The sequence below is a fragment of the Zootermopsis nevadensis genome, unplaced genomic scaffold (assembly GCF_977971745.1).
Source record: "Zootermopsis nevadensis isolate Lab colony 2312 unplaced genomic scaffold, Znev_1.0 Znev_ptg000001l, whole genome shotgun sequence".
NCBI classification, from domain to species: Eukaryota; Metazoa; Arthropoda; class Insecta; order Blattodea; family Termopsidae; genus Zootermopsis; species Zootermopsis nevadensis.
This window is the reverse complement of record NW_028259133.1, coordinates 22,350,655-22,378,324: the sequence shown is the minus strand read 5'-3', so window position 1 is coordinate 22,378,324 and position 27,670 is coordinate 22,350,655. Positions and strand designations below refer to the sequence as shown.

The window sequence follows — 27,670 nt, the reverse complement described above, 5'->3', positions numbered from 1 at the left end:
AATGTTTACAGAAAAAATATTGTTTGGTTAATATTTCCATTGCATATTATAATGAATTCTCTCTTTTGTTTAGGGATGACTGAATCTATTGTGGCTGCAGCTGCTAGTAGAATAGGCAAAAGAGTTTTGCACCTCGATAGGTAAATTGTATGACTTCTCATAGACTTAGAATTGATTTGCCGCAATTATACCCACTGTTCCCAGTGTCCGTGCGCTCTAGGGGATTGAAGGTTCAAATCCTGTTGAAGGCATGCATGTCTTTTTATTTCTGTGTTATGGTGCCCTGTGTAGGCAGAGGCTTTGTGACAGGCTGATTACTTGTCCAAAGAGCCCTGTCAATGTGTGTTGACTGAACATTTCAGAAATTATTCTGATTTGGAACAGGTCACAAATCCTAATTTAAGAGTTGTTTAATTTACCATCACACTGATACTGTTCCTTTGCATTTAGCAATGAATATTATGGAGGTCTGTGGGCATCATTCAATTTTGAAGGCATACAGAAATGGATCGAAGATTGTCATCATCCCGCAAATCCACAGGAGGAAAATGTCATGTCTGCAGTAGCAAATGATGGAGAGATGCTAATTAAAGCAGGAAACCAGTTTTCAACAATATCTAACATTGAAGAAAAATGGTATATTGTAGAGTAAGTTCAATGATTTTTGCCCATATGGTCACAGAAATGATGGCAAGCATTCAATTCCTGAAAGACTAGGTTGATCTCTGTCTCTGGGTCCACCAAATATTGCCTAAATATTTCTTGCACCTTTGATCAACAGCATGTAAAGCTCATCATCCACTTCTGTCTAGTCCAGATCTAAAAAATCTGTGGAGATTACCTCCACTTATAATTCCTCATCACATGTTGCTATTCATTATTCTTATTCCCTAATTTCAGAGAGCTTGCAGACTACCAAGAGGGGCTGTTATTTTCCAGGAACACACAGACAGATGGAGGTGAAATTAAAGGAGATGTAGATAATACGAAGAAGGAAGAGGATTATGAAACAGAAAAACATGAAGAGGAAGAAAGTGAAGCTGGGTGTGGGAAAGATATTGTACCTCATGCCCCTACACAGCAGTGGAGCCAGGCTAAACTGAAGAAAGAGTACCGCAAATTTAATTTGGATTTAGCACCAAAAGTGAGTTTTTTTAAGGAACTTAATAGTATGCTAGGAGAATGGCTATATTTGTTTCTGATTCAACACGAAGTAGTTATAAGTGGACTGTACGGAGAACTGACATACCAAAGGAGACGAGATGGAAGAAATTAAATGTGATAAGAACTGGAACAACCAAATGCAATGCAAAGTGATACAAGAATACTTTTCAATGTCAGTTGTGATGGAAAGAGAAAAGATGAGTCTAGGCACAGCAAGCAGTGGGAGTGGGGAGTGTGTGCAACATACCAACCTGTGCTATGAAAAATTTTAGTTGCTTAGCTCTTACAGGCTCTCCAAAGGTAGGTAGTGAGTAAAAGCATATTTGACTCCATTTTTCTGGGCACTAACCCATGCCCTTTTATGTACATACTGACTTAGAGACCTTAATTCAATACAATGGACAGATAGTCACTTGTAGATAATTTATTTGGAGTACAATAAAACCTTAGGATCTCCTCAGTTTTGATCTGTGTGTCTCATTCAGCTCCTGTTTGCTCGGGGCTCACTAGTTGAGCTGCTTATCTCCTCCAACATCGCGCGCTATGCTGAGTTCCGAAGTGTGACTCGAGTTCTGACCTGGTTGGACGGTCGTCTCGAGTCAGTTCCATGTTCACGAGCTGACGTTTTTGCTACTCGTCATGTCACAGTTGTTGAAAAGAGAATGCTTATGAAGTTGTTGACTGCTTGCATGGAATATGAAAACAGTTCAAAGGAATTTGAAGGTACATACTCTTAATTCATTTATTTAGATTTTGTTGTGATTTGTTTGTTAGTCCAGGCATTTTATGAATTATGGATTCACATATTAAAGCAGTAATCATGTGTTACAGAAGGTATGATATTATGGCATACAAGGGCACAATCTTAACGATGGAACTGGATGAAGGTGATGGTCCAGCTTCATGATCCTCTTGCTTTACCCCTGTGATCTCAAGAGTTGTACTTTACTTTGTGGCAAAGAGAATCAATGCCTTCCCTTGTCAGAGACAAAACCTGATTGTTCATCCTGTAGCCATTCACTTTAGTCGCAGATTTCTGTTAATTGTAGGAAAACTTTGAACAAAACTGTCTTTAATCATGAGTTCAACACTTCAAGTTTATGGAGAGGAAACAGTCAAGTAGAACAGGTTTTCATGTGGACCAAGTGATTTCAAGACAGAAGGTCCAGCCATCTGACAAGATCAAACTCTGTCTCTATTGTTCTTCCAGGTTGTGATGCCAAGCAGACCCACAGATACCAACATATCAGAAGAAACATACTGTCTCCATCTTCAGGGCTGACAGTATGTTTATCTGAAACAGTGGTATCTACCTTTGAGTTCACATGGCATCACAAGCCAGGAAAATATCAATATCTCCACCACTGTGATAGGCTCAAATCTCACAAGTTCAATAACTGACCCAGATGTGGAAAAGGTGACTTAAAACGGACAGAAATTATCACTGATCAACTGTTAAATAAGATGGGCGATGGTGACCACTCGCCCGCATCTAGTGCAGAGGTCAAGAATGAGTAGGAGCTATACCTCCTCTCCCCACCAAGCGCCTACATGGTGTATAGTGGGACAGCTTTATTTCATTTTATTTCTAATGCCTCATTTTTCCATTCCTAGGCTTTGAAGACAAACCATTTTTAGAGTACTTGAAATCAAAGAAACTGACACCAAACCTTTTACATTACGTACTGTACGCTATTGCAATGGCCACTGGTACTACCCCTTGTATGGAGGGTGTAGCCCGTACCCAGAAGTTCCTCAACAGCTTGGGGCGTTATGGGAACACACCTTTCTTATGGCCAATGTATGGCAGTGGAGAAATACCCCAGTGTTTTTGCAGGTAGGAGACTATCTTAGATTTAATGGCTGTGGATTTTCTGTACATATTAGTATTATAAATTGGCCTTCCATAATAATATTTATTTAGTAATACATTCTATTAAACTAGGCACCTGTTCTCTCCTCTGACTTGCAAAGCAAACTGGAAGTCATCAGTTTTCATAAAGAGGCAGAACGGCATATGATGGGTGAATGCAAAACAAAGCCATTGTTGCTTCCTCGTAGTATGAAATGAGAAATTAATTTGTAGTAACTTGAGCATGCTTATTCATGGTTTAGTGTCATAAATATCTGAGTTAGTTGAAGTATTGAGCTTTTTGTCATTGAACGATGGTGATGCATGCTACTGCAGACAAACATGAATCTTATGAGACATGAAACATCATACACCATGTTCAAAACATGGCTGAGGTTTACACAAAGAAAATTGTAGCAGACACGCACCTTTGTAAAGTGATCATAACAAAAAAATTGACAGTGGAACCACGGTTCCAGAGAATTTGATGTAAATACGTCTCAGTATTTAAATTATATGTACGTCTCTGTAATGTAATGTTATCTTCAATGTCATCCATGTTGTTACGAAAGCGGATTGTTGATGGCAGTAATATAACACAACAATGCCGAGTAAACAGATGACGTTTCCTAGGTAACATAACAATGCACGCAAGCTAACCATTGTTGTCAATTTGTTGATATGGATCTTACACATTTTTGTTACTCTTTTGCTGAATGACCCTTCCGTATAGACGTATTTACGTCAATAAATACCTGTATGTGTAGACAATGCTTCATTCACTATGTCACATTTGTTGTGATATCCTTGCCAATACATCTTATATCCTGAAATGTTTACGTGTTTGGTTTGTCAGACTCTGTGCTGTATTTGGAGGTCTGTATCATCTGAAACGTGCAGCCGAAGCTGTGATAGTGAGTGATGGAGAGGACTCCAACTTGACTTGTCATGCAATTGTGTCTGGAGGACGAAGACTTAACACATCTCATCTTGTGTTGGCAGTTGGCTATGCTCCTCCACAGTTTCTCCAAACAGCTCCTAATGGTGGCGTATCTCGTGGAATTTTCATTACAGACAGGTAGTGTAGATTTGCGGAGCTGGGATAGCTCATTTACACTGGAAAAAGAAAGAGAGAGCTCAGAAATCACTATCTTACTGCACATAATTGTCTTTCTTCTTACTTTTGATCTAGATCCATTCTACCAGCTGACAAGGAGTCACTCACATTACTGCAGTTCCCTTCGGCAGATGGATGTGGCGAGCCGGTTACTGTAATTGAAGTGGGACCTTCAACAAATGCTTGTCCTCCTGGGATGTGTAAGTAAAATATGAACATTCTCTGACTAATAAATATTCCTTAAATACTGAAGATTCCATGTGACATAAAAGAGCTGTTTGTTGCAGATGTGGTGCACATGACTTGCAAGCAGAAGATCACGGCCAGAGAGGACCTGCAGACTGTGGTACAGAAACTTCTACATACTGAATTCTCAGATGGTGCCATGATCCGCACCAACACTGACACCCAGTCGACTCAAACTGCGTCGCCCAACAAGACACATTCTGAGGTATTCATATACAACAAGATGAGGCAGCACAGTTTAGTTTATCTCCAGGCACTTAATGTGAATGAAGGAATTAAAGAAGGAAGACATCAGGTTATCAACTTCAGATGCCATGTCACTTATGTACTCCTACTGAAATGGCAGCAAGTTACATGTCCCTCACATCCTTCATTGGGTGCATGCATTCATGGCACTCCTTCCCTCCCTTGTGTGATGTCACCAAACTTGGTCTAACATCTTTATACCGAGAATGTCTGAAGATGACGAGTTATTCTTATCTGCAGACTATGTTGCTGTACTTTCCTCTTCCTGTTCACCATCATTACACTGACACTGTTTACATCCATCACCATGGACACACTAATCTTTATAGGTGACTGGCATTAGTTCACACTCAGGCAGTAGCTGCAAGCAAATCCTCCACAAATCCACTATGAAAGGCATTTCATTGTGAAACTGCCAGCCACAGAGAAAATATGTTTGAACAAGGCACCAGAAAAAGAAAAAGTTTACTGGCGCCCTGATTGTATGTCTTGAAAATTGTATGAAGACACTTCACACCAATTGATGAGTTTCATATCCTGACATCTTTATGTTGTTACAATATCTCCATTCCAAGTTACGTTGATGGTGAGACTTTAACTGACCAAAATGGGAGAAATCTCAGAATTTGACACCTGCTTGTTAAATACAGTGCATGTAGATACAAATGATTCCAGTTCAGAGAGAAAATGAAGTCTAGCAGCAAATCTAAAATATGTAGGGTTAAATGATGGGAATTGTATTATTTCTATGTCAGGACAGCGAAGGACAAGAGGGGAATGAAACTGAGGACAAAGGAAAGTCTGACCCGGGAAGTGACCTGAAACCCCAAGTTCTCTGGTCACTCTTCTTCAATTGCCCTGAGACATCAGACTGTGACCTTACTGCCAATGTGCCAACTAATGTTTTCCTCTGCTCTGGACCAGATGTGGATTTAGACTTTGAACATGCAGTAAAACAGGTAAAGTGTACAGAGGAGCTAATGAGTAGCAATCAAATTTAAAACTTGTCACCTACATTAATACGTAATCTTCACTTAACTTGTTGGGAAGAAGATAAAGCGATATGTAAAGTGAAGATGACTGTCTTCTAGGTTATAGCACCATGTACATCATCAAGACTGATGGAGGCAGCAAGGGCCTCTGAAATGTTAGCAAAGTTCTAAAACACTTTACGACACTACAACCCAAGAGACAGCCATCTTCATAACCTGAGATCCTACTTAATATGTAAAGTGATTTTATACTGTTTTCCCCCTCCTCCCTCCTTTCAGGCAAAAGAAATATTTAGCAAGATGTACCAAGACAGTGAATTTCTTCCACGTGCTCCAGATCCTGAAGAAATTGTTTTAGAGGGGGAGGAGAGTACTCCAGGTCCAGTGTTTGAAGGTGACAGCAGCGAGGCCAAGGCTGATGAGAATAAATCTGAACTTGGGGACGAAGAAGAGAAGGGGGCAGATGACGGAGGAGCTGAGTAAGAATTCCCATGTGAAGACAGGAATGAATCAATGGTGACAGTTTCTCTCATATTTTAAAGCTACAATACAATTTATTTAAGATACGTCAGTAACATATGTATGAAACTCTTTGCATGGTTTGATGCACTATACATACATACTAGTCATATCCGCATTAGAGTTGCTCATCACTTGCTTAGTACTCAGGAAAACTATTTATGTACCTAAATTTTCCAAGCAGAATACTGTTCGCATTAGCTAGTTTTCACTTCAATGGCAATGTGCATTCTTTGTTAGTATGTAGGAGAAACTGCTGCCAACATACAGCACAAAACATTCCAAGATATTGCTAATTGTCAGTCAGTACATTTCATCAAAAACAAGCTATATGAAATATTTTTTAGCTTCTACTTGTGAGTAGTCAGTGTATTGTACTTAAAGAATGCTGTATTCTAAATGGTCACATTGCCTTATTATGCTAGTGCCCATAAAACAAAGTTTCTGGTTGCTCTAATGTTAAGCATCATGAATGATTCGAGGGTCTGAACAATAATACTGTGTATGCAAAATCACAATAAATGCATTGTCTGTTGCTTGTCCAAAAACGGAATTTTCTCATGTTACAAGAAGACGTAAGGAAATCAGAAAACATGGTGAAGTGGGCGATGTTCTTATAAGCACAAATGTTGGGGTATATGCTAATATTTGTGACTTTCACTGTACCAGCAGTCAACTTCAGACTCAATAAAATAAATTAAATTTAGTTTCGTCATCAGTTACGTATATTATTAAATCTCTCTCTTTCCTGCATCAGATAAACACTATGAAGCTGAATCCTCCTTGAGAAGCTGATAATGTGTTCAGCTAATCGATTTTGCTACCTTTTATACCACTGAAAGATCATTACTGCGTTCATTGCGGTTCACTACCAATTCCTGTCCAAAATCAGGTGACCCAGTCCACACCCTCTCACTCTTTTTCTCTAAGATCCATTTTAATATTATTCCCATCTAGGTCTGGGTCTTCTGAGTGGCATCTTCCCTTCATACTTTCCAAGCAAAATTTTGTGTGCATTTCTCATCTCCCCCATGTGAGATCATGACACATCCATCTCCTCGATGTGATCACAATAATATATGGTACAGAGTATACACGAAGCTCCTCTTTATGCGATTTTCTCCGTCCTCCTGTCACTTCCTCCCTCTTAGGTCCAAATACTTTTCTCAGCATCCTGTTCTCAAACACCCTTAATACACATTCTTTCTTTAATATAAGAGACCAAGTTTCATACCCATACAAAATAATGCATTTTATATTTTAATCTTTACCTTTTTTAGAAAACAGACAAGACGAAACAAAATTCTGAACTGCACGGTAACAGGCACTACCCAGATTTAATTTGCTCTTAATTTCTACATAAACACAATTTTGATTTGTTGCCATCTGCTGCAAATATTTGTCTGTACAACAGTTTGCCTTATGGCATGGCACTGAAAGCAGCAGCTATTGAACGAAGATTCTATACGAAAGGGCGAGTATGATACCAGGAGGAATAAATAGCTCTCTCTGTTATCCTTTATGCATGGTGAGGCAAATGTGTTCCTACGCTTAATCATGCACCACGCCACAAAGATGTAAGGGGGATGGAGGTTCAGCCTCACACATTCTTGAAAACTGCACCAAATGAAGGTGGACGGACAGCCTCACACGCACCCTCCGTACCATAGCTCTGGTTTTGTCAAGAACTCAAAACTACTATAACTGTTCTAATCTGTTTATTATTGAACAATGTAAACTGCTTGCGAGCCAACTGAATACCTTGTACCACTGACAGCAACTTCAATTTCTTTGTTTCCAAAATTCGTGTGGAATACTGCACTGTCTTCAATGCGTATTAGACCTTGTGTCAGATTGTCGAATACGGGCATCTTCCTTGGGCCAAGTTCAGGATTCTCATAGCGCCACAATTGAATACTGTTTGGATCTGAATCATAAAAAATTAAACATCTGATGAAAATAACTGGTGCGGTGCATATATGCAAATAAAACAATTAATACTGATGAACTATTACCAGTGAAACAGGCTACCAAAGAAATGTACTTGGTAAAATAAGTAGTTTTCCTCAATGTCACTCCAGAAAATAGTGAAGTGTGGCCATTATTTTGGCAGATACAAGATTTGAAAGTTCAAAAAGCACTAGTATTATATTTTTGATACTCAACAAACTAAATAAATTTTAATGTATACATCAAAGGATTTTTCAAGAATAACAGTGACCTGGCGATGCTCAATTTGGTCTGAAACACATCACCAAAAACCAGCATAAACACACGCAACATACTGGTCCTTGAATTTATTTATTACGTTGTGTGAAGATGGAAAATTAAAAATATTCTAGTCATATTCACAGCATGGCACTGCAATACGACACAACAGCAAATAATGTAAGTATAGCAGAGATTTCTTACCTATGATATGTCCGTCAGCACTGATAAGTTGATCAGCCAACTCCGCAACTGTATCACCATCTCTCACATTAACAATATGTGTGAAATGGCTGCTCTGAGGCTGAGGATTTATTAGAGTCAATGATATACTTGGAGGAACAGTGACCTGGCTATGCTCAATTTGGTCTGAAACATGTCACAAAAAACCAGCATAAACACACGCAACATACTGGTCCTTGAATTTATTTATTACGTTGTGTGAAGATGGAAAATTAAAAATATTCTAGTCATATTCACAGCATGGCACTGCAATACGACACAACAGCAAATAATGTAAGTATAGCAGAGATTTCTTACCTATGATATGTCCGTCAGCACTGATAAGTTGATCAGCCAACTCTGCAACTGTATCACCATCTCTCACATTAACAATATGTGTGAAATGGCTGCTCTGAGGCTGAGGATTTATTAGAGTCAATGATATACTTGGAGGAACAGTGAAGACTATGTAGGGAGTCCCTGGACAACAGCCCTCGCGGATCTTTTCCGTTGCTTCAGTGGAATCGGAATACTTCAGATCTATATCTTGAACCTGTGGTCATGAACACAGAATAACTTCATTAAGTTAAGTTGTCACCACTACCATTTGTCTTCTTGGTATATAAAACTGCAAGAACACTACCCAAATGAAATTCTGAATATATCAAAATCACAATGCAATACTCTGTTGAACAGTTTACAAGAAATCACAACAGCACACCAGTCACTGAACATGAGTGAAACACCTGATCATGACGCTCTTCATGTTCTCCATAGGGAAAATAAATTATTTCGTCCCCATTTTATCCTGCAGAAGGGAGGGTTGTTAATAAAAACAACCTGAATTGTAACTTTAATACTTACTTTTAGTGTGGTTTTTAAATAGACAATATTTTCTGACAAAACATCCATTTCATTGAAGTCGAGCGTAAGGTTGAGAGCCTGCACACCGACTGCATTCATCTTCTTACGAACCTCTTCTGCGAATGGCATTACACGCTTCATGTATTTCTTCAATTGAGGTTTCCTGCTCAGCTCTGAAGAAATTACTTTGTTGTCTGGGAGAGAACCTGTCTCCTGCAAAAGGAGAACATATAATTCAATTAATTTCAGTTGAGTCGGCATAGCTCAGTCAGTATATTGACTGACTACGGACTGGACGACTGGCGTTCGATCCCCGACGGGGCAGAGGATTTTTCCTCTAGCCTCTGCGTCCAGACCGGTTCTGCCTCCTATCCAGTGGGTACCGGGGTCCTTTCCCGGGAGTAAAGCGTGGCCGAGGCGTGATGCTGACCACTCACCCCCATCTAGTGCCGAGGTCAAGAATGGCATATAGTGGGACAGCTTTACTTTACTTTTATGTAATTTCAGTAGCACTAATAGGCATTAAAATCTTGAAAGACTTGTGCCAGAATAATGAGTGGAAGTCAACTGGGAGCAGATAAACTATGGAGTCACTATATCAGTTATAAGATTCTTATCCAATTACTATTATCTGTTAATGTATATATCAGAGACAACAATTCTAACAATCTTTCAGATTCAATTTGTTTTATGGACGCAATAAACAGTTTTATCCGCAAGGTACAAAAGAAAACATTTCATGGCGGCACACTTGGGAGAGAAGTTAAAAAGCAAATCTTTGGCTGGAAAAGAGGATTTTGCATCATAACACAGTGCTTTCCCCACAGCACTTTGAGCAAAAAATAAATACCACTGTTCAACTATCCACCATATTCACCTGACTTGGCCACGTGTGACGATTTCACGTTACCAAAACCAATTCTCCTTGAAAGGGTATCATGCCTGGTCACTTGACAACATTCAGAGCAATACTGAAAGCACATTTGGAAAATTATTTTCAGCAATACTTCCAGGTATGGCAGGGATTTTGGAATTTACATATTGAAATCAAAAGGTTCATACTTTGAGGATGACCAATAATATCCAGCAATCCAAAATAGAGGCTGGCACATATAATGACACTTTCTTTTCCTGTAGATATATCCTTATGCCGTACAAGTTAAAATGCACTACACGGACAATGACCATTTCTAACACTGTGCAAACTTACATCATGAAGCTGCTTCAATGTCTTCAGCACTGTGGACTGCCAAGGAGGAAACGTCTTTGCTATCCATATGATGGCATGGGTTGGTTTCTCACTGCCTGCACCTTTGTTGGGTTTTCTTGGCCGAGTATGGTTCTCCAGAGCTTTCCGGAATGAGCGAGCTGCCTCCTTGAGGTAACGTGAGGACATAACAAGAACATCATCAACAGGCCCAGCAGTGGGCCATCGTTCATGAAGAATACTTCTTTTCTGAAAATGAATCAAATGCTTTATCATTCCATTAGGGGTTACCCAACAAGTGTCAAGGTCAGATCCTTGCACTTATTTAAGACAGCATCAGAAGCTAGCATCACTAAACTGACATCTAAACAAAAGAATGGCAAACACACCAGAGTTATGCTATCCATATATTTCCTAACCTGTTTCCTCTATTGTGGCGAGCGATTTGATAAATTATACCAAATCTTTGTAAAATTAAATACTGACTTCAGGATGTATGAAAAATCATAGCATATGCTCCAGACAATATCTCAAAATTTCATTGTATCACCATGATAATTTTCTACACAAAGAATATTTCACATAAAATTCATAAATTTATGATCTACCACTGTAGTAATTTTACATTCCCGTTCATAATGTCTCATAAGCTATCATTAAATTTATTTTCAGTAGTAACCATGTTATTTCAAGATATTAAAAAAAGGGCCTGAACAAAAGAGCAATTTCTTGAAGATGTTTTACCATATAACATTTCAGAACCCTATGTTACAGAAGTTCACATGCCTAATCTGTCATTACAAAATGGCAGGCCTGATGGCACAATACCCACACCTGAAACTCACCTTTCCCAGCAGCTCCCACACATGTTCTGCCACATGCGGGCAGATTGGTGACAGAAGCAGAGCCTGAACCTCAATGAACCATATAACCAAGTCTCTGTGCATCCCTTTCAAAGGGGTCAGTTTATGGTACTTATCCCTGGAGAGCTGCAGCTCAAAGAAGCCAATTCGTAATGCTTCCTTGAATAACATCTTTTCGTAGCAATCCTCGGTTTCACGAATCTTCTTGTTTATTACACTGTGTATGAAACACACAAAGCTTCAAAGCAAAGTTTATGACTGGATAATAAAATATCTAATTACTGCCTATTATCCCACATATTGTGCAATATAACTGCATTCCTCTTAGAAATGAATAACAATGTTGCATAAAGTCAACACATATTGATTCATTCTTTCTGTTACAATGCATAAGCAGTCTTTGTCAAGATCAGAACATTGCTCTTTTAACATTCTTTTTCACCTGTTCCCAGAGTTCATCATCACCACCATTTTGTAATCTTAAGCATGTGAATATTTTGATCAATGTCCCAACAACAACCACAATAACATGTAAACTGTTTACTCAAACTGAGGCAAAGCCAGTTGAAATCGGTAAGTTAGATATACGTAATGTTAAGTAACATGCTAATGAATAAATTATATCTGAATCAGAATACCAACTCCATTTAGCGGAGTCCTTATTAAAAACCTAACAGTCACATGGGCAACCAAGAAATTCCCCACCCTTTACGGAATGCAGAAATTCATTACAATATTCGCAACAGCCTGCCACTGGACCCAATCCTGAGATGCATGAATCCAATCAATATTCTATATCTTTAAATCCATCTTAATATTACCCCTCCATCTACATGTTGGTCTTCCAAGTGATGTCTTCTCTTCAGGTCTTTCAATTAATCTTTTGTATGTGGGAGGTTTTAGGACAATGGAAGTTTAGACTGTGATGGGACACATGTGTATGCTTAATGATGTTTAAAAGGAATCTACTACACAAATCTTCAGGCTGTATGGCAAACCTTCTAGTTTCCCTCAGCCTAAACCTTTCACATAACCCACCAACACAGTGTGATAACGATATAAAGAAAATAAAGTTTTATTAAGGAAGGGAAGTTTCACTACAGACTATATCCCAATACAAACACAGCCTAAAATCATAAGAAGAGATTCAAAGGACTCAGCATGGAAGAAACACTGGGACATTACCTAGAAAATACTTTGTCATTGAAGGTCCTTGCTGCACCCCCTCGAAGGCAGTCCTGCACACTCAGCATTTCCTTCACCCATTCAATGAAGGTAAACAAATGACGAATGCCTGTACAGGCATAAATACAATTAACAGACAGTTAAGAATTAACAATTAACCACACAATTCATATAAATGTCGGTCTTCTTGGCTTTGACACCAATGCGTGAACCTCACATCTCGTACGTCTTCTGGCTGTATACATACGTACCATCTCCATCTTCAAACCAAAGTGAAGGTTAGGGAATGACTGGTTTATACAGGATTAGGTGAAAGATCAGATCCAGAGGATTAGCCACTCAGAGTCATGGGATGAAGATGAGAGACGCAGCAATGCCTGGGCCTATAATAAAGAACCCTATTGTTGGCACCATGCAGCAAGGCTAGATCAGGAGAGAGAATGGGCAAACATGACCTTTAAGAAAAGAGAAAGGAAGGCAGGATTAAGACAAAGTCTTGCTCTTGGATAGAATTTTCTTCCAATTCCTCAGGGTGTGAATAAGTGGTATTCGTGACCTGCACAGACAGCACCCATTCCCTTTCTTGATTCTGTCAGGATGGAGCTCGATATCCATCACTTCCCCAGTAATCCCGTTCATGTCTCTGGTCAGAACAGTGGCGTCAGTCAGCAGGATATGGAGACTGACACTGATGCTCTGCTGTGCCACAGCCAACACATCCCGATGATAAAGCCAGACATGGCAGTGGCACTCCTCATTCCTGGTTTCAATAGAATGATGTGTCAAACCAAATGAAACCATCTCATCCTCACAGCAGATGCTACAAATGCCTGGCATTTTCAGTCACGTCATCCTTGACTGGCCAAAGAAAACTGAAGAAATTCTTTGGTGGGATGACTCCTATGTTGACGTTGTGCTTAGACAGCATCCTGCTAACATGGCTAAAGGAAAGGAAGAAAATTCTCTCCAAGAACAAGACTTCTCTTGGTGTCCCTCTCCTACCCTTGATGATCCGTTTTCTCTCTTTCTGTCTCTCTCTTCAGCCAGACTTCCTCTGTGGTGCCGTGAAAACAGCTCTTTCCTATTGGCCTAGACATGGCTCCATCTCCCACTCTCATCCCATAGTTACGACTGACAGCAGCATGATCTCAGACTAACCCCATACAAGACATTCATTTACAAACCCTCCTTCCTTTAGCCCTGTAGACAAGTCAGGGGATTCCTCCAAAACAGTCACGCAACCAAAAGACCACAGAGTGCAAAATCCAGAGAGCCACCATCTTTCCTCATGCATTTGACACATCTGTATATGCTTTAAACCAGAGTTCACCCACCTGCATCTGCTGTACTTTCAACAAAATTTGCATCTTCTACAGAATCTCCAGAGTCAGCCAGACAGAGTCTCATCCCGTCTGCACTAAACTTCTCCACAGCCTCTGAGAGAGTAAGAAAATTTCCTTCTGATTTGGACATCTGTAATGGCATAAGAAAACACCAGTGTCTTAACAAGACAGTAAATAATTCCAGCTAAAAAGTAATGCATGTTAAAATTAGACAGTTGTCTTGATTCCAGTATAATCCTTCATTGTCTGCATAGTTAAAAAAAGTAAAATAAAAATAACTAAGAAAACCAAGATCAAGACAGGAACAACAGGAAAGAAGAACATGGGGAAAAAACTGAGGAGGACGAGTTGCAGAAAAGAAATGAAGATGGAGAGGCAACCCACACGAAGTGGAAAGAGGTTTCAGAAATGTTACTTCAAACATGTGCTATGTGCATCCTGATCAAAGAATATATAAAGACTGAATTCCTGATTTAAATTGCATGGTTCATGTCAGGCCATTTTAACTAAAGCTTTAGGGATGAGGCAGGTCTCAGGTAACAAGACAAAGCAACTTATTACAAAAATGGTATGAATATGACAGAAGGTACGGTGAAAGAAAGAAAATGTGACAGCTCCCTTTAGGACATAGATGGACTGCCTTAACAGGAATTAACATCGCATCCCTGTAAGCACAAGACCACAGTCTTCAGAGATTCAATCTCTATACTTTTCCAGCATGCCTTATACAAACCTCAAAACTGCAAAGGTTGTGCTAAAGAACCAGACACATAAAACTAATAAGACGTAAGAAAATGAAAACTAACACAACAGCTCGAAGCATGCTAGACCAGGCCGTGCTGCTTGCAAAGCCCTACCTATCCCATGACTCTGTGTACCTTAGCTGAGTTCAGAAGCAGGTGACCATTTGCACGAACGCTTAAAGGCCATTTGCTCTCATCACACGGCCACAACGCACAGTGATTGTAGATGAAGAACGTCAGGTGGTTCTGAATAAGGTCCTTCCCAGAACACCGTAGATCCACTGGGTACCAGAATTCAAACTCTCGCTTCATCAGGTCCAAAGAATCTTTTGGAATTTTTGTGCTTGCCGGAAACTCCGCATTTTTATAGAAGATATAGTCCCACACTTCTGGTGACATTTCTTCTGCCCTGCAGAGACATGTAGAATATCATTAGTGTCTCTAGTAACACTTATTTATTATTTAACTACTCTATGCAGTGAAGACCCTCAGGCTCTGCTAGTCAAGAAACTCCCCGTCTTTTGCAGAACCAGAAGGTTCAGTGCCATGTCCAGAAGAATCTGTTACTAGATCCCATCCCAAGCCAGAGGAGATTTGACTATATGAATGCAATGAATCCCAACTAATCAGGCTATGGAACAAGTCAAGACAAATCCAGCCCACACTCTCACACCCTAACACCTTAAGATACATTTTAATATTATTCTCATTTATACCAAGCTGACTTAAGTTATCTGTCCTTTCCCTTCTAGTTTTCCAACCAAAATTGTGTAAACATTTCTTATATCACCCTTGCATTATACATCTTTGATCATCTCTTCTACTTTTATTTAATGATTGGTGTTTAAAAAAAATATTAAATTATTCTCAAGGAATTAATATGAAGATCGTATGAGGCATATACATCATTTCTGATATTATATAATAATTACAATGAGCTAAACTGTCTTGGCATATAAAATTCAACATGGTGGGAGATTATAAAGTTGTTTAAAAGTTCTAAATGTTGAAAAGTTCCAACATCCAAGAATATATTTACAGACGATGAGCCTTGCCACATCCATCCACTTACTTGATATTAAGTGCATTCGTTTTACTTCCATTAAATGTTCCACCTTGCAGCAGATGAGCAACGGTGTAGAAAGCCATGTAAATAGTTGAATCGGACAAGGATTCAATGAGCCACTGCTCATCCCAAGGAAGCTTTGTACCTACAAATATGAGTTTCAATATAAAAAAGTAATACCTTCTCCAAAGCACAATTTCTTGTAAACAAATTAAACACAATGACAAACATTACAGAAAATGAACTGGATCAAACAAATGCAGAATAGATAGGTCTGTTCAGATAAATATGACAAATAAAATTATTGCAGGCTCTAAAATTATGGATATTTATAATGCAAGATATAAGAAGTTAGATACGTCTATAATCCAGGACGTTAATGATCTCACTACATTACTACAATAGAGAATGGATCAACAGCATAATCCACGGAACCCTTCCCCTCTTGCTTGCAGTTTTCCAACCCAAATCAGCATCTGGAAACCAAATTTTCCAATCATAACCGATCTCCATACATCTACTTTTCCACGGCTCATCTTCAGTATTCAGCGCGTATCCTGAGTAACGGAGTCTTTATTACGACACTCAACATTCATATTGGATACCATCTAAATATTCCTGCAGTAGTCGCGTCTCCAACAAGTTTCTTGCTTAAATCAGGAGACTAACCAAGGCCGTAAGTCCGAGAGCAAGCGTACTCATGCAGCCAGTTGAATGTAGCCATGAAGTTCTTCTTAACCTCAACATGATAAGTGTTCATGTTATTCAGACCTTTAATTGCCTGTGCTTTCCACTGTTCTTCGCCATAATCCAGGTACCACTGATTACACAGCGCTACCACACACTCATCACCAGACCTGCCAAAACAGAGAAAATGCGGATACTGAAACAATCAAACGAGAATGACTATGGATTGTGTTTTATTAGACTTTTTTTTAATAGATGCAATTACCATAAACACTTTCAAAAATTAAACCTTCTAAAATGAAATGCGTGTAGTGGATACAAATGTTCAACAATCACCACCAGGAATCCCAATGCATTCACAATATAAGCAAATGATCACCCACTCACCTGGACATTATTTGTTTCTCTGGTTCATAATAAATAACAGCTTCCATGTTATCAATAAGCCTCTTCTGCAGAGCTTTTTTAACATCTTGAACCTTCTTCCCTTTAAAGTCTCCTACCAACATAACCTGAACGTCAAAGCATAAATTAAAACCACACTTAACTGGAGTAAAGAAAATTATTTGGTGAGAGTCAATGTCTTGAAAACACAATTTGATTCAGCTGATCAAGAAATTCCCTGCCGTCCTTGGAACCCAAAGACTCCATACCATGTCAACAGGAGTCTGCCATTTCACCAGATAACTCAGATTATATACCACATCCTATTATTATTATTTTGAAATTACTTTCACATATTATCTTTATGAACCATTTCTCAAGCTGATTTTTATTCTGACATTTATTTACTTACCCCATCATAGAATCCCTTGAGATAAATCAAATCTTTAGCTTCTTGCAATTTATCTTTATCGTTCTGGCTTTGAATCTTGAGTTTATCATACAATGTCACCGCACTCAGAGACCCATAGTCCGGGACATCAATAATTGGAACCTGCACAACAAAAATGAATTACGTTTGTTACAAAAAGAGAACAAAGTACAACACATAAAACTGTGGCACTCATTCCAATTGGCATGTCCACTGCTGTTTCATTATCCTTAAGAGTAAGATCATATTCAGAAGACAGATCACTTAAAACTTTTGGAGCATGCAAACTCTCACCACTGCGAAAACTTTTAATTTGTGTTCTGAATAAGTCCACTATTTAATCTGCTACGTACTCGCCACTTTATTTTTTTAATCTCCAAAGGAAAGATGTATCTACGTTACTAACCAGAATATATTATATTCACAGACAACTGATTTAAAAAATATTTCATTGCACAAATGTCGCTCACACTGACATGCGACAGGGTGTAGGATTGTACCTCAGCAAGTAATTACATTTAAATGAGTCTGTCTCTTACAGGTTCAAATGGAAGGACCATTTCATCCTTTATCCCATACTTCTCCCTGAGTGGCTGTTTGTTCTTGAGGTCCACCAAGGCCGCGTAATCATCGGGCGAATCTGACGGAACACTTGTCACCACTCCCGTACCTTTGTCTTCCTTTATGGTCAACATTGGGAGAGTATAGATCTTCGTATTACACGTGAGAGGGGCTTCCAGTGTGACGCCCATAATGTCCTGAAAGCAGTGTAACAGAGAAACTGCAAACAAAGCAACACAATATTGTTTCTTTCTCAAATTATATTTTTTTTTTACGGTAAAAGCATTTAAAATTTTCCTTTGTCATCATTATCATTCTTCTTCTTGTGGTAAGTTACCATCATGTTGGTACTACCAATTAGAGGAAATTAAAAAGTACAATTTTGGGTTGGTCTCAAAAAGGCATAAAAACCACATCACGTAATGGCATCCTGATCAAAAAAACCTCACAACTCTCAGCATCCGCCACACCGGTATTACCCACTGCAGGAAATTGAAACGCAATAAGAAACAGACGGCAGTAACATTCTTGGCTACGAGATGTGTCAGACAGACAAATATATAGAATGGAACCACGCGGTGTTATTTGCCTACGCTGAAGTGTAAAGAACACCTGAAAACTTATTTCAAACTGTGATATGAACAAATTACCTGTCCAGTAAGTTCAAGCAGCACACCAAGTTTTCCTTCTTTTTCTGTGAAGCCCTGATAAGCCATGTTTCGCGCTGAGCGCCTCGTACACACGAACACTTCACCCTGCCCAATAGTTGTCACGAAAGCTATGTACTGAAGGTCAGGATGAACCCAGCAGTTTGTTTGGCCATACATGGTTTCCGGCCGAAGAGTAGCGGCAACCAGGAACACGGGTCTTCCTCTAAGTGAGCTGCAAACATATGTTTCAGAGTTCTATTATGAACATCCTCATTAGAGTGAGATCTGTTACAATTAACACTGTCCATCATTCAGATTTCAGTTTAGGAAAAACACAATACACCAAAGCACTGCTCTTTCTGAACAGATTATATTACATTTCATTTTAAGAACATCATTATAAGAGAAACACTAAATGATCCTTCAAATTTAATGACTCACATAATTTATTCTTCATCAATTTTTACCTTGCCTGAGGCATGTGGTATCATCATACGTATGTATATGTGTGAGTGTACGTGCGTGTGATGACCTCAGGTAATGCTGAGCAGAGCTTACCAGAGTTGCGCTATCGCATTCAGAATGCGCTCTCTTCACCACATATTATTAGGGTGATCTAATTCAAGAGAATGAGATGGGCAGGGCATGCAGAACACATAATGCGAAGTTAGCAAATGAAATGTAGTCAGAAAACCTGAAAGAGACCACTTTAAGGCCTAAACATGATTAGACTGTAAAAATGTAACGTGTGAAAGGGGAAGACCGGGGCAATAGTTCGTAATTTTTAAACACGTGATACCTAGTAGAACAGATCTGTTCCACATACCTCAGCTTTGGAGGGAAAGGCTCAAGTAGTTTCATCTTAATGAGTGTGTATTCCTGCGGTCCAACGCCTTCGCCAGTGCTCCGATCGTGGTCCATACAAGGTTGATTATCTCTTGGAGAGAACACAGTATAACGCTTTCCATACTTCACTTTGTTTCTTGCTTTCAGTTGCAGGAACTGCCACCGTACAAACTGATCAAAAAATGGATTTGAATCGGTCGTAATAAACGTGCGTCGCCAGTCAACCTGCCACAAAAGAATATTACAATAATAAAACAAAAGCATATAAAACATTAAAATGCAGGTTACAAAATCTGCTTACCAAAGAAAACACTGTATGTACTACTGCGGAAACATACACACAAAACGTGCGGGTTATAATTTCTATATCAGCCAAGTACGAAAATGTGCGTCCGCTGAATGCGTGTAAGTTCTACTATACACATTACATGCACTAATTAGTTTTATAAATGTTCAATTAAAAGATTCTAACATGAACATTTTAAAAAAATGAATAATCTGTTCCTCAACTTATGTAACGCATCATCAAGTATTAAAAAGATCAAATCAAAAAGAATGAGATAGGTGGGCAAGCAGCATGCATGCGGATGATGAAAAATGGATTCAAAATTTTTGGGTGGAAAACCCGAAGGGAGGAGACCATTCACAAGACCAAAGAGTAGATAAGAATATAGAATTGAAGCAGATCCAAGAAAAAATGGTTAGAGAGTATGGACTGGATTCATCTGCCTTAGGATAGGCTCTTCTGAACACAGTAACAAACCTTCTGGTTCCACAAAAGGTCGGGAATATCTTGACTAACTGAAAGAACTGAGTATTTCTAAAGGACTCTGTTCCGTTAGTGCTTTCGTCCTTTCTCTCTTCAGTGTGCCTTTAAGTCACATGGCTTTCCAGTCGTTATTTTTACATTACGTTCCTCAGGCAAACGCCCACACAAACAAAATCAACACACATTTTTTGCAAATATTTTTCACATTATTTCTCATCACAATGTTACTTTTACAGTTTCTTATTTCATTTAAAATTCAGTGGTTATTTACCTTACTCAGTTTTGAACATCTGCAACCTCTACAGCTACTCTCACTTCGTAATGCCATTGAATTTCAATAGTTGCACACAGTGGCAATTCCTCAGTCCATTTTGGGACTGCATGATTTTCTCCAGTTGCCTCTGTCCCTTCTTAGTGTCATGATGTGGCATAATGCAAATTTATAAAAACTTACGCTACTAATCACCCTGAGAGGTAAACTCAATAAAACCTTACATGAATTCCAATACTGTTCAAATCTTTAACTGCAAGTGGAGGGAAATGCTCTAGCCAATGAGAAGCATCTGCAAATTTCTTGATTTCATCATCAGCGAGACCCAGACTCTGCATAATCTGCCACTGGTATTTGCCACTGCCTGCTTTAGCCACTGCCTTGCTCTGGAAAGACAGACGGTTCACAATAACATTTTTTCAAAACAAAATACAAAATACTCAATAATGCAAGATTAGTGACAACCAGGAAGTGCGGAGGAAACAATGGAGCCTTACCACAGCGCCCTGTCATGATAACTGCACAAAGTGTTACCTTTTTGCCCTTGCTCTTGTCCCTGGCGACCGCGTCGGCCTTTGTCGTTTCCTCAGGTTCTGCTTCGACTGCACTGACTGGAAATTTAGGAGGAAAGCCAAATGTCTTCATCTCCCGCTTAAGCTTATCAGCACATGCCTTAATTGGCATTCCTGTACAATGAAAGCCAAATGGAAACAGGACGCGCTTACCCTTAAGGCGCTGGTATCGAGCTGCAAACTAGAGAAATCACGTGTCAGGCTTAAGAAGCCAATACTGAGGCTTTATTTACTTCCACACACGTTAATGGGACAAAAACATTACAGACCAATAAAGAAAAAATAAAGTGGAAAAAGGGAACAGTGAACACAAATACAAGAAACCACAGATGTCATAAGAGAGTTCTTCACACAGTTTTGGTCAGGAGAAGAACAGAAGATATGAAACGGGGCTTCAATAACAGCTAAATATGTACAAAGGACAATAAAATTTGAGTAACAGCAAAATCAAAATGTTTCTAAGAGAAAAAGTTTTGCATCTCATTTAAATATATGCACTACTACTTGCTTCCAGGTGTGAGAGAAAGAAGAACTTTTCACAATGTAAATAGACACATTTCAAATTAAAGCAAGGAATCTTTATTTCAAGGTTCTTGACAAGAACAGATAAAACTGAGTAATTTAGAAAACATAGAACCACATGTGAGATATCTGAATTTGCAAGTTGTTTATGAGTACCTCACATTTGGAGAGGGAAAATGTATGGCCCAGATGCAATCTGCCATTCATGTATGGGAAGGGAAAAGTACAGAAGAACTTTTCATCTTGACGCTTTCTGGGTTCTGCTGGAGCATCTACTTCATATATCTTCGCTTCTTCCCACTTTGCCTGAACATCTTTCTCAATTTTCTGAAGGTACTCAACTTTGAAGGTACCCTTTCTATCAACTGCAGAAGCCTAGAAATCAAAAAAAGAAAACCGCTGATCAAATTACAAATTATGATGTTACAAATGGCATATGCCACAAAGATTCTTCTTCCATTGTTTATAATGATCTCAACTTTCATATTCATATCTGAGGGTGTATAGTCTCTCACGCATCACCACCACAAGATTTGCAGTAAAATTAAAACAACAATTATAAACGAATACAACAATGCTAAACGCAACAATGCCAATAAACAGACAACTAAACTGTTTATTGACATTGTCATGCTGCTCTCACAGCAACACGTCACAATATAATTGTTATGATTAGCGTGAAAGAAACGTCGAACTTAAAATTCTGATGAATCTACTTTCTGCACAATGCCATTCCACCCAGCATTTGATTCACATCACATCTCCCATTCCAAACTACAGAACGCATTCACCCATCTCATATTCACCACTTAATCACAAATTCTTTTGCAAGCCCATAAAGCATTCTGGCCTGCACCTTTCAACTTTCAAATAATCCCATATCATAATATTCAATAAGCACTGCCGCCCTAGAATATCCTACACTCTGTAAATAATGTGTTATTTCCATATATGTCAATATAATAATAATAAAAAAATTGATCCATTTCCAAAATCTAACCCTGTAACATTGCATGAAGCCAATCTGTGTAGGCCTGAAGACAGGAAACTGAATTTCTCAAAACATGCAGCCCCTTTAAATTTTGTTATTTAATAGTTCATGTGTGATGAATTAACAAAATAAATGGTTTAATATGACACATAATAGAATGCTTCACTACAAAATACTAAAAGTTTTGTTTTATTTGTTTAATGTGTTCATATTGCAGTTGAGTTAACCCATTAATAATTCTGTTTGTATGCATATGTCTCCATTCAACAAAAGAGGACATTAGCTCCACTTCTGTCATTTTCATGGGCCATGCCATGCCAGATCAAGAAAGAAAAACACAATTTCCAGTCTGACCCATGGCAGCCAGTTACAGTCATTCCACTATTGTCCAAACATTTCCTTCATATCATCGTCTTGTCCTTTTGGGTTTTAATGTCATGTTACATTGCACGTAGATACCGACACTTCAATGAAACAAAAATTGACATTTTTACCTCCTCACAAACATAAGGGCTTGTCAATCAAATTTTAATTTGCAAAATAAAATTAATTTTTTCCCATAATTCTTTGTAAGTCTGGGAATTTTGGTGCTGAATTATACAAGACATGAGGAGCTACATTTTTCAGGAAGATGTGTCTCTACTCTCTACACATTCAATATGTTCCATATACATTTGGGGAGATGAGGCTGTGTTGATTTTGCATGGAGCATAAAATGTTCCAGTAATCTGCAGCCACACACACACAGAATTTTTTTTATAATCTAATACATAAATCATTTCATTCAAATGTTCCTTTATTTATGTGAGATTTCTGGGTGTCACATGGGGAGGGTGGTGATGTTGCACTTCTGAGTTTTGACGTCATGTAGACTCGTCGGTAAATGCCACCGTTTTGAAGAAACACAGTCTTCATCTTCACCCCTGAAGATGAAGACAGTACGTCTCTCCAAAACGCTGATATGTACACAGCGCCAAAACCCAGTGCATATTTTCGTAAAAAATCGTCGTTCTTGATAATAAAGTCATGTTTCTGACTCGAAAAATCAATACGGTGATCACTGATCTCACACAGAAATGGTTATAAGCTTTACCAGCTTATGCTTTCTTCCAATGGTAGCATTGTGAAACAAGTGTGAAGTTAGTTGCATAATGTGTACTTCGAGTTCCATTATATAGAAGCATGACATTTTGGATCCACATAACCAAGCCTACTATTGTTAGTATTTTCGCTTTATTTACATCGAGATTATTGCATCCTTTAATTTCAACTGCTCTAATAATATGAAATATTACCAATTTATTTCATCATTTCCTGCAAATATAGCTTAAAGACGATTGCACACGATTGCAAACTCTTGAAAGCCATGTGTTATATGCGTACTCTCGGTTTGAAAGTTGCTATACATTACACACTTGATATTCATGTTAATGAATTATAACCATATAATTCTATTTAAATTACTGTTACATTATTGTACCCATTCATAACCATTTTTGCATACCGAACTTCGAAACCGACGTGGTTCATGAAACAGCATTCTTTAAAAATGAATATTTGCTTACCATTTAACAAACTCGTACTTCCAAGATCTGTTGTCACTTCTGATCACGGATAACCTACAAACAACTTCTGATACCCCAATTAAAACTTAAAACAGTAAACCAAAATTAACAAATACAGAAGGTGACGTGTTACAATCCACACTACATCATACACCTCTACACGTACACGTCCTTGTAGCAAATATGCTCTACGTATGAAACATGGGTTATCTGCGGAATGAAGCTAGCTACAAACACAGAATACCTACGTAAAAGACATTGTCAGGCGCAATACTGCCAACATGAAGGCGTTCGAGTAGGATTTGGCTGATCTGCAACTTATTGAAGTGTGATTGTTTTGTGTAACTGTATTGGAAGTATTTTCGTTGCATAAATTGTTCTGTTCGGTGACAGTATTGCAGTTTAATAGCCACACATTCTCGGTACATGCATGCATTTAGTGTTTTGTGACATATTTGTTTACGACGGTATAATCATGCATTAAGGGAGTAGTTTATTAATCAGCTCTATTTTTAAACATCTTAAAATTGGCATATATAAATTACACTTTATCCACCATCAAATTCGGTATTTATATAAAATTAACGTCCTACAGCAAGGTTATGTGTACCTGCATCTATTAACAAAGGCAAAGTTCCAAAATCTATGTTCAAGTATTTGGTTAAAGGCAGAACACAACACCATTTATTCACAGTTACCACTTGGCAGTTATGCCTAAAGAGGTGTCATCACTGTCTCATTTACCACATTAAGTCACTGCATTCCTGATTGCTGTAGTCTACCATTACTATCATTTCCTATGTGTGATTTTTTTTGTTTTATGCCTTTTTTTATGAACACTAGTTAATCAGTGTCCCAGGACAGGGACCTGTGGAGGGCTTTGGTTAGTTTGGTGATAAACCTTCAGGTTCCCTAAGCCATCTAGTTAAGTAGTTAGTTAATTAATCAATGTAAGAGAAGGTGAGATTTGAGATTGCAATGGGAACATGTATGAAGAAGGTCATCACCTGGGATATCGCAAAGTGTAGTCTGGTAAATAGTGAGAAGCTTAATGCCTCTTCCTCCTCCCTCAGGGTAGGCAGTAAGCCCCTCTGAAATGTTTGAACATCTAGGAGACCTCAGTGCAGTAGAATATGTTTCTGTAAACTAAATGTCCTGGATGTCAGATTGAGCTATAGCCATCAAAAGTCAAACTTAAATGTTCTTATGCCATTCCCATGTTGGAAAGCTCTGTGAGGCACAGGCCTTTCCACGTGTGTGTAAGGCCTGAAGGCTTGTGGGGCCAACTGTACCATATGAATCTGTCTGTTGTCTAATGGGTCATTTTTACATGTGATCTTGTTGGTGGTGACCGATGCTTCAAAGCTACATATCACCTTCTTCTTCATGGTTGAAATTAAACATTAATTACTTAAATTAAAGATCACATGGTGTTAGCTTTGGTGACAATTAACATGTACCATATGTGATTGATTTTGTTTAATATCCATAAAGTAAAGTAGTCACGTGTAGACATTACTAAGTTGCGGTTGTCTCTGTTATTTGCAGTTGAAATGCCACTGGACAATCTCAGTCATTTTGACGAGAGGAGTGGAGTCGTGTCGTGCCGCACTGACTGGGGCTGCTGGTGGCAGACCGTACATGAAGTGCACATTGAAGTCAACCTGTCTAAAAATACGAAGGCAAAGGATGTGTCTGTGAAAGTCCGTGCCACTGAAATTAACTGCACTGTCTGCAAAGAGGTTGTTTTCAAGGTATGCTAGATAATAATTCTGTTCTTATTTTTTAAGTGTTTATCAAGAACTGCCCCAACTTCTGGATTTTTGTTTTAGGGTCAGTTATACAGTACAGTGCATCCTGATGAAACAGTTTGGACGCTAGAAGACAATACGCTGCTGAGCATTGTGCTGGCCAAAGCGGATGTTGCCTTAACGGATGAAATATGGGTGTCCTTGCTTCAAGGGGATATGTACAGACCAGATCCATTCACACTACACGAGATGAGAACGAAGCTGGACCTCGAGAGGTTTCAGATCGAAGTACGTTGACATTTTAATCCTGTTCTATACATGGATTTTAAGTAGACAGAATAATTATCGATGCCAGAGACTTAGGCGTTTACATAAGAAACAAATGCAAAATATATAGATTAAAATTATGTAAGTTGTTCTATTTGTGTGCAAAATCATTCTTAAGTAATCACTTCCAACAGCACAAGAGTCGTCGCACATAACCTCACTTGCACGTATTTCATGTGCCACGGTTCGTCTGATATTGCCATTTCGAGTCTCGCCGCTGTTCTTGATGGTTGTTTCAGTTTTCGTGTCCGTCAACAGACGACATTTTGAGACTTGTGACACATCAAGTCTTGTTATTTATTTCCAGAATCCTGGATTTGACTTCAGTCACGCAAAATTATCCAAGAGTTACGATCGCCTGCCGGGTTGGTCAGTAAATACGACGAAGAAAAATAAGGATGAGGAGGAGACGTGAAGTGTGGCCACTGGATGCCCCATTTCACAGGAACTGTCTTTCGTTGTGATGTAATTGTCCGTGTACATTCAGATGATTAAATGAAGTATTTTTCTCCTACTTGGTTTCTCATTTTTTTGAACCGAAAATCATCGCCCTGATGACGTCGTTTCAATTAACCACTTTGTGACTGCAACGAAGTATAAAGGAGCGACTTTGAAATGAGGTGGTCCCAAGAAAATGTTAATACAAATACGTAAGACGTACTTTTAATCCAGTATTACCACGGAGTTCTGAAACATGGACACTTAGAAGAAAAACAAGACAATGGATGTGAAATTAAAAAGCTTCGTGGGAATTAGGAATTAATCATTTATTAAAGAATTAAAAGTTTACAGGTTAAAAGGGTCTGAATACGTTAAAAAATAAAGGTAGCCGATGCGGAACCTGGAGAGAGGGCAGAGTTGCGCTCCATCCATGGATGTTGCTGACAGCTGCAATGAACGTTGTGTTGCTCTGCATCAAGACATCGTTACCTTCATTTTTTGGATCTGCGAATATGAGCCATGTCCGAGCATGCCTTTCGTCTCGGCCTGGAAACTAGCCATCCTGACTGAGATGTATCGTAGTTTTCCTCAGTCCCTTCATTCGTATTCTGAGAGAATGCCTTAAATTAGGCCGCAACCACTTCCATATTAATTTTAATTAATCCTGCTCATTAATTATGCTGCTACATACAGAATAATTAAATAAACCATTATCAGAGCGTAGCATGCAGGAAAAATTCGCAACGTAGTAAATATTTTTAAAATGTGGACAAATTAAAATGCTGGCTGCCTCATATTAAGGGACAGACAACAAAGCAAAATGGATTTGATCTCTCCAACGATGGGTTCGTTCTAATTTGCTGGCATTGCTAATCAAATGGCTTTTGATTAGCAATGGATGGAACTCGACAAGCAAAGGCACGTAACTTCCCGACATCGGTCCAGCAGCTGTGTGCTAGATGTCGGATCGACCTTTGGAGTTGCAAGTTTGAGGGCGAAAAATCAGTCTCGTGCCATCAAAAGTGGTTCTAACAAATGGCGATCCTGGCACTGAACTCTGTAACTA

The 27,670-nt window shown here is 38.8% G+C and overlaps 3 protein-coding genes across 3 annotated transcripts; 2 read left to right on the top strand and 1 right to left on the bottom strand.

The window, feature by feature from the left end:
- Positions 1–75: 75 nt before the first annotated feature.
- Positions 76–3,005, top strand: Rep (Rab escort protein). Its single transcript, XM_022082057.1, has 5 exons — positions 76–140; positions 451–648; positions 901–1,144; positions 1,650–1,887; positions 2,779–3,005. The coding sequence occupies exons 1-5, from the start codon at positions 76–78 to the stop codon at positions 3,003–3,005; spliced, it is 972 nt and encodes a 323-aa protein (XP_021937749.1).
- LeuRS (Leucyl-tRNA synthetase) lies at positions 1,893–24,265 on the bottom strand. The gene is made up of 21 exons (XM_087346629.1): positions 24,086–24,265; positions 21,686–21,904; positions 20,970–21,188; positions 20,660–20,821; positions 19,376–19,620; positions 18,550–18,781; positions 17,878–18,096; positions 17,321–17,461; positions 16,912–17,036; positions 16,507–16,694; positions 15,844–15,982; positions 14,907–15,180; positions 14,020–14,158; positions 12,686–12,794; positions 11,483–11,717; positions 10,641–10,886; positions 9,431–9,643; positions 8,885–9,119; positions 8,549–8,713; positions 7,898–8,063; positions 1,893–4,132 (listed from the first exon to the last, which is right to left on the bottom strand). Exons 1-21 carry the CDS (start codon positions 24,086–24,088, stop codon positions 3,853–3,855), a joined length of 3,954 nt encoding a protein of 1,317 aa, XP_087202755.1. The 5' UTR covers positions 24,089–24,265; the 3' UTR covers positions 1,893–3,852.
- Positions 24,266–24,353: 88 nt separating this feature from the next.
- On the top strand, positions 24,354–26,677 carry LOC110838657 (nudC domain-containing protein 2). The gene is made up of 4 exons (XM_022082054.2): positions 24,354–24,507; positions 25,634–25,839; positions 25,918–26,124; positions 26,471–26,677. Exons 2-4 carry the CDS (start codon positions 25,639–25,641, stop codon positions 26,576–26,578), a joined length of 516 nt encoding a protein of 171 aa, XP_021937746.1. The 5' UTR covers positions 24,354–24,507; positions 25,634–25,638; the 3' UTR covers positions 26,579–26,677.
- Positions 26,678–27,670: the final 993 nt, after the last annotated feature.

Coding starts and splice junctions, on each gene's coding strand:
- Rep (XM_022082057.1), top strand. CDS start 76: ATGACTGAATCTATTGTGGCTGCAGCTGCTAGTAGAATAGGCAAAAGA. Junction 141..450: donor AGAGTTTTGCACCTCGATAG/GTAAATTGTATG, acceptor CTTTGCATTTAG/CAATGAATATTATGGAGGTC. Junction 649..900: donor GAAAAATGGTATATTGTAGA/GTAAGTTCAATG, acceptor CCCTAATTTCAG/AGAGCTTGCAGACTACCAAG.
- LeuRS (XM_087346629.1), bottom strand. Junction 18,097..18,549: donor TGCTTGAACTTACTGGACAG/GTAATTTGTTCA, acceptor CACTGCTTTCAG/GACATTATGGGCGTCACACT. Junction 9,120..9,430: donor ATTTAAAAACCACACTAAAA/GTAAGTATTAAA, acceptor TCATGACCACAG/GTTCAAGATATAGATCTGAA.
- LOC110838657 (XM_022082054.2), top strand. CDS start 25,639: ATGCCACTGGACAATCTCAGTCATTTTGACGAGAGGAGTGGAGTCGTG. Junction 25,840..25,917: donor GCAAAGAGGTTGTTTTCAAG/GTATGCTAGATA, acceptor TTTTTGTTTTAG/GGTCAGTTATACAGTACAGT. Junction 26,125..26,470: donor TCGAGAGGTTTCAGATCGAA/GTACGTTGACAT, acceptor ATTTATTTCCAG/AATCCTGGATTTGACTTCAG.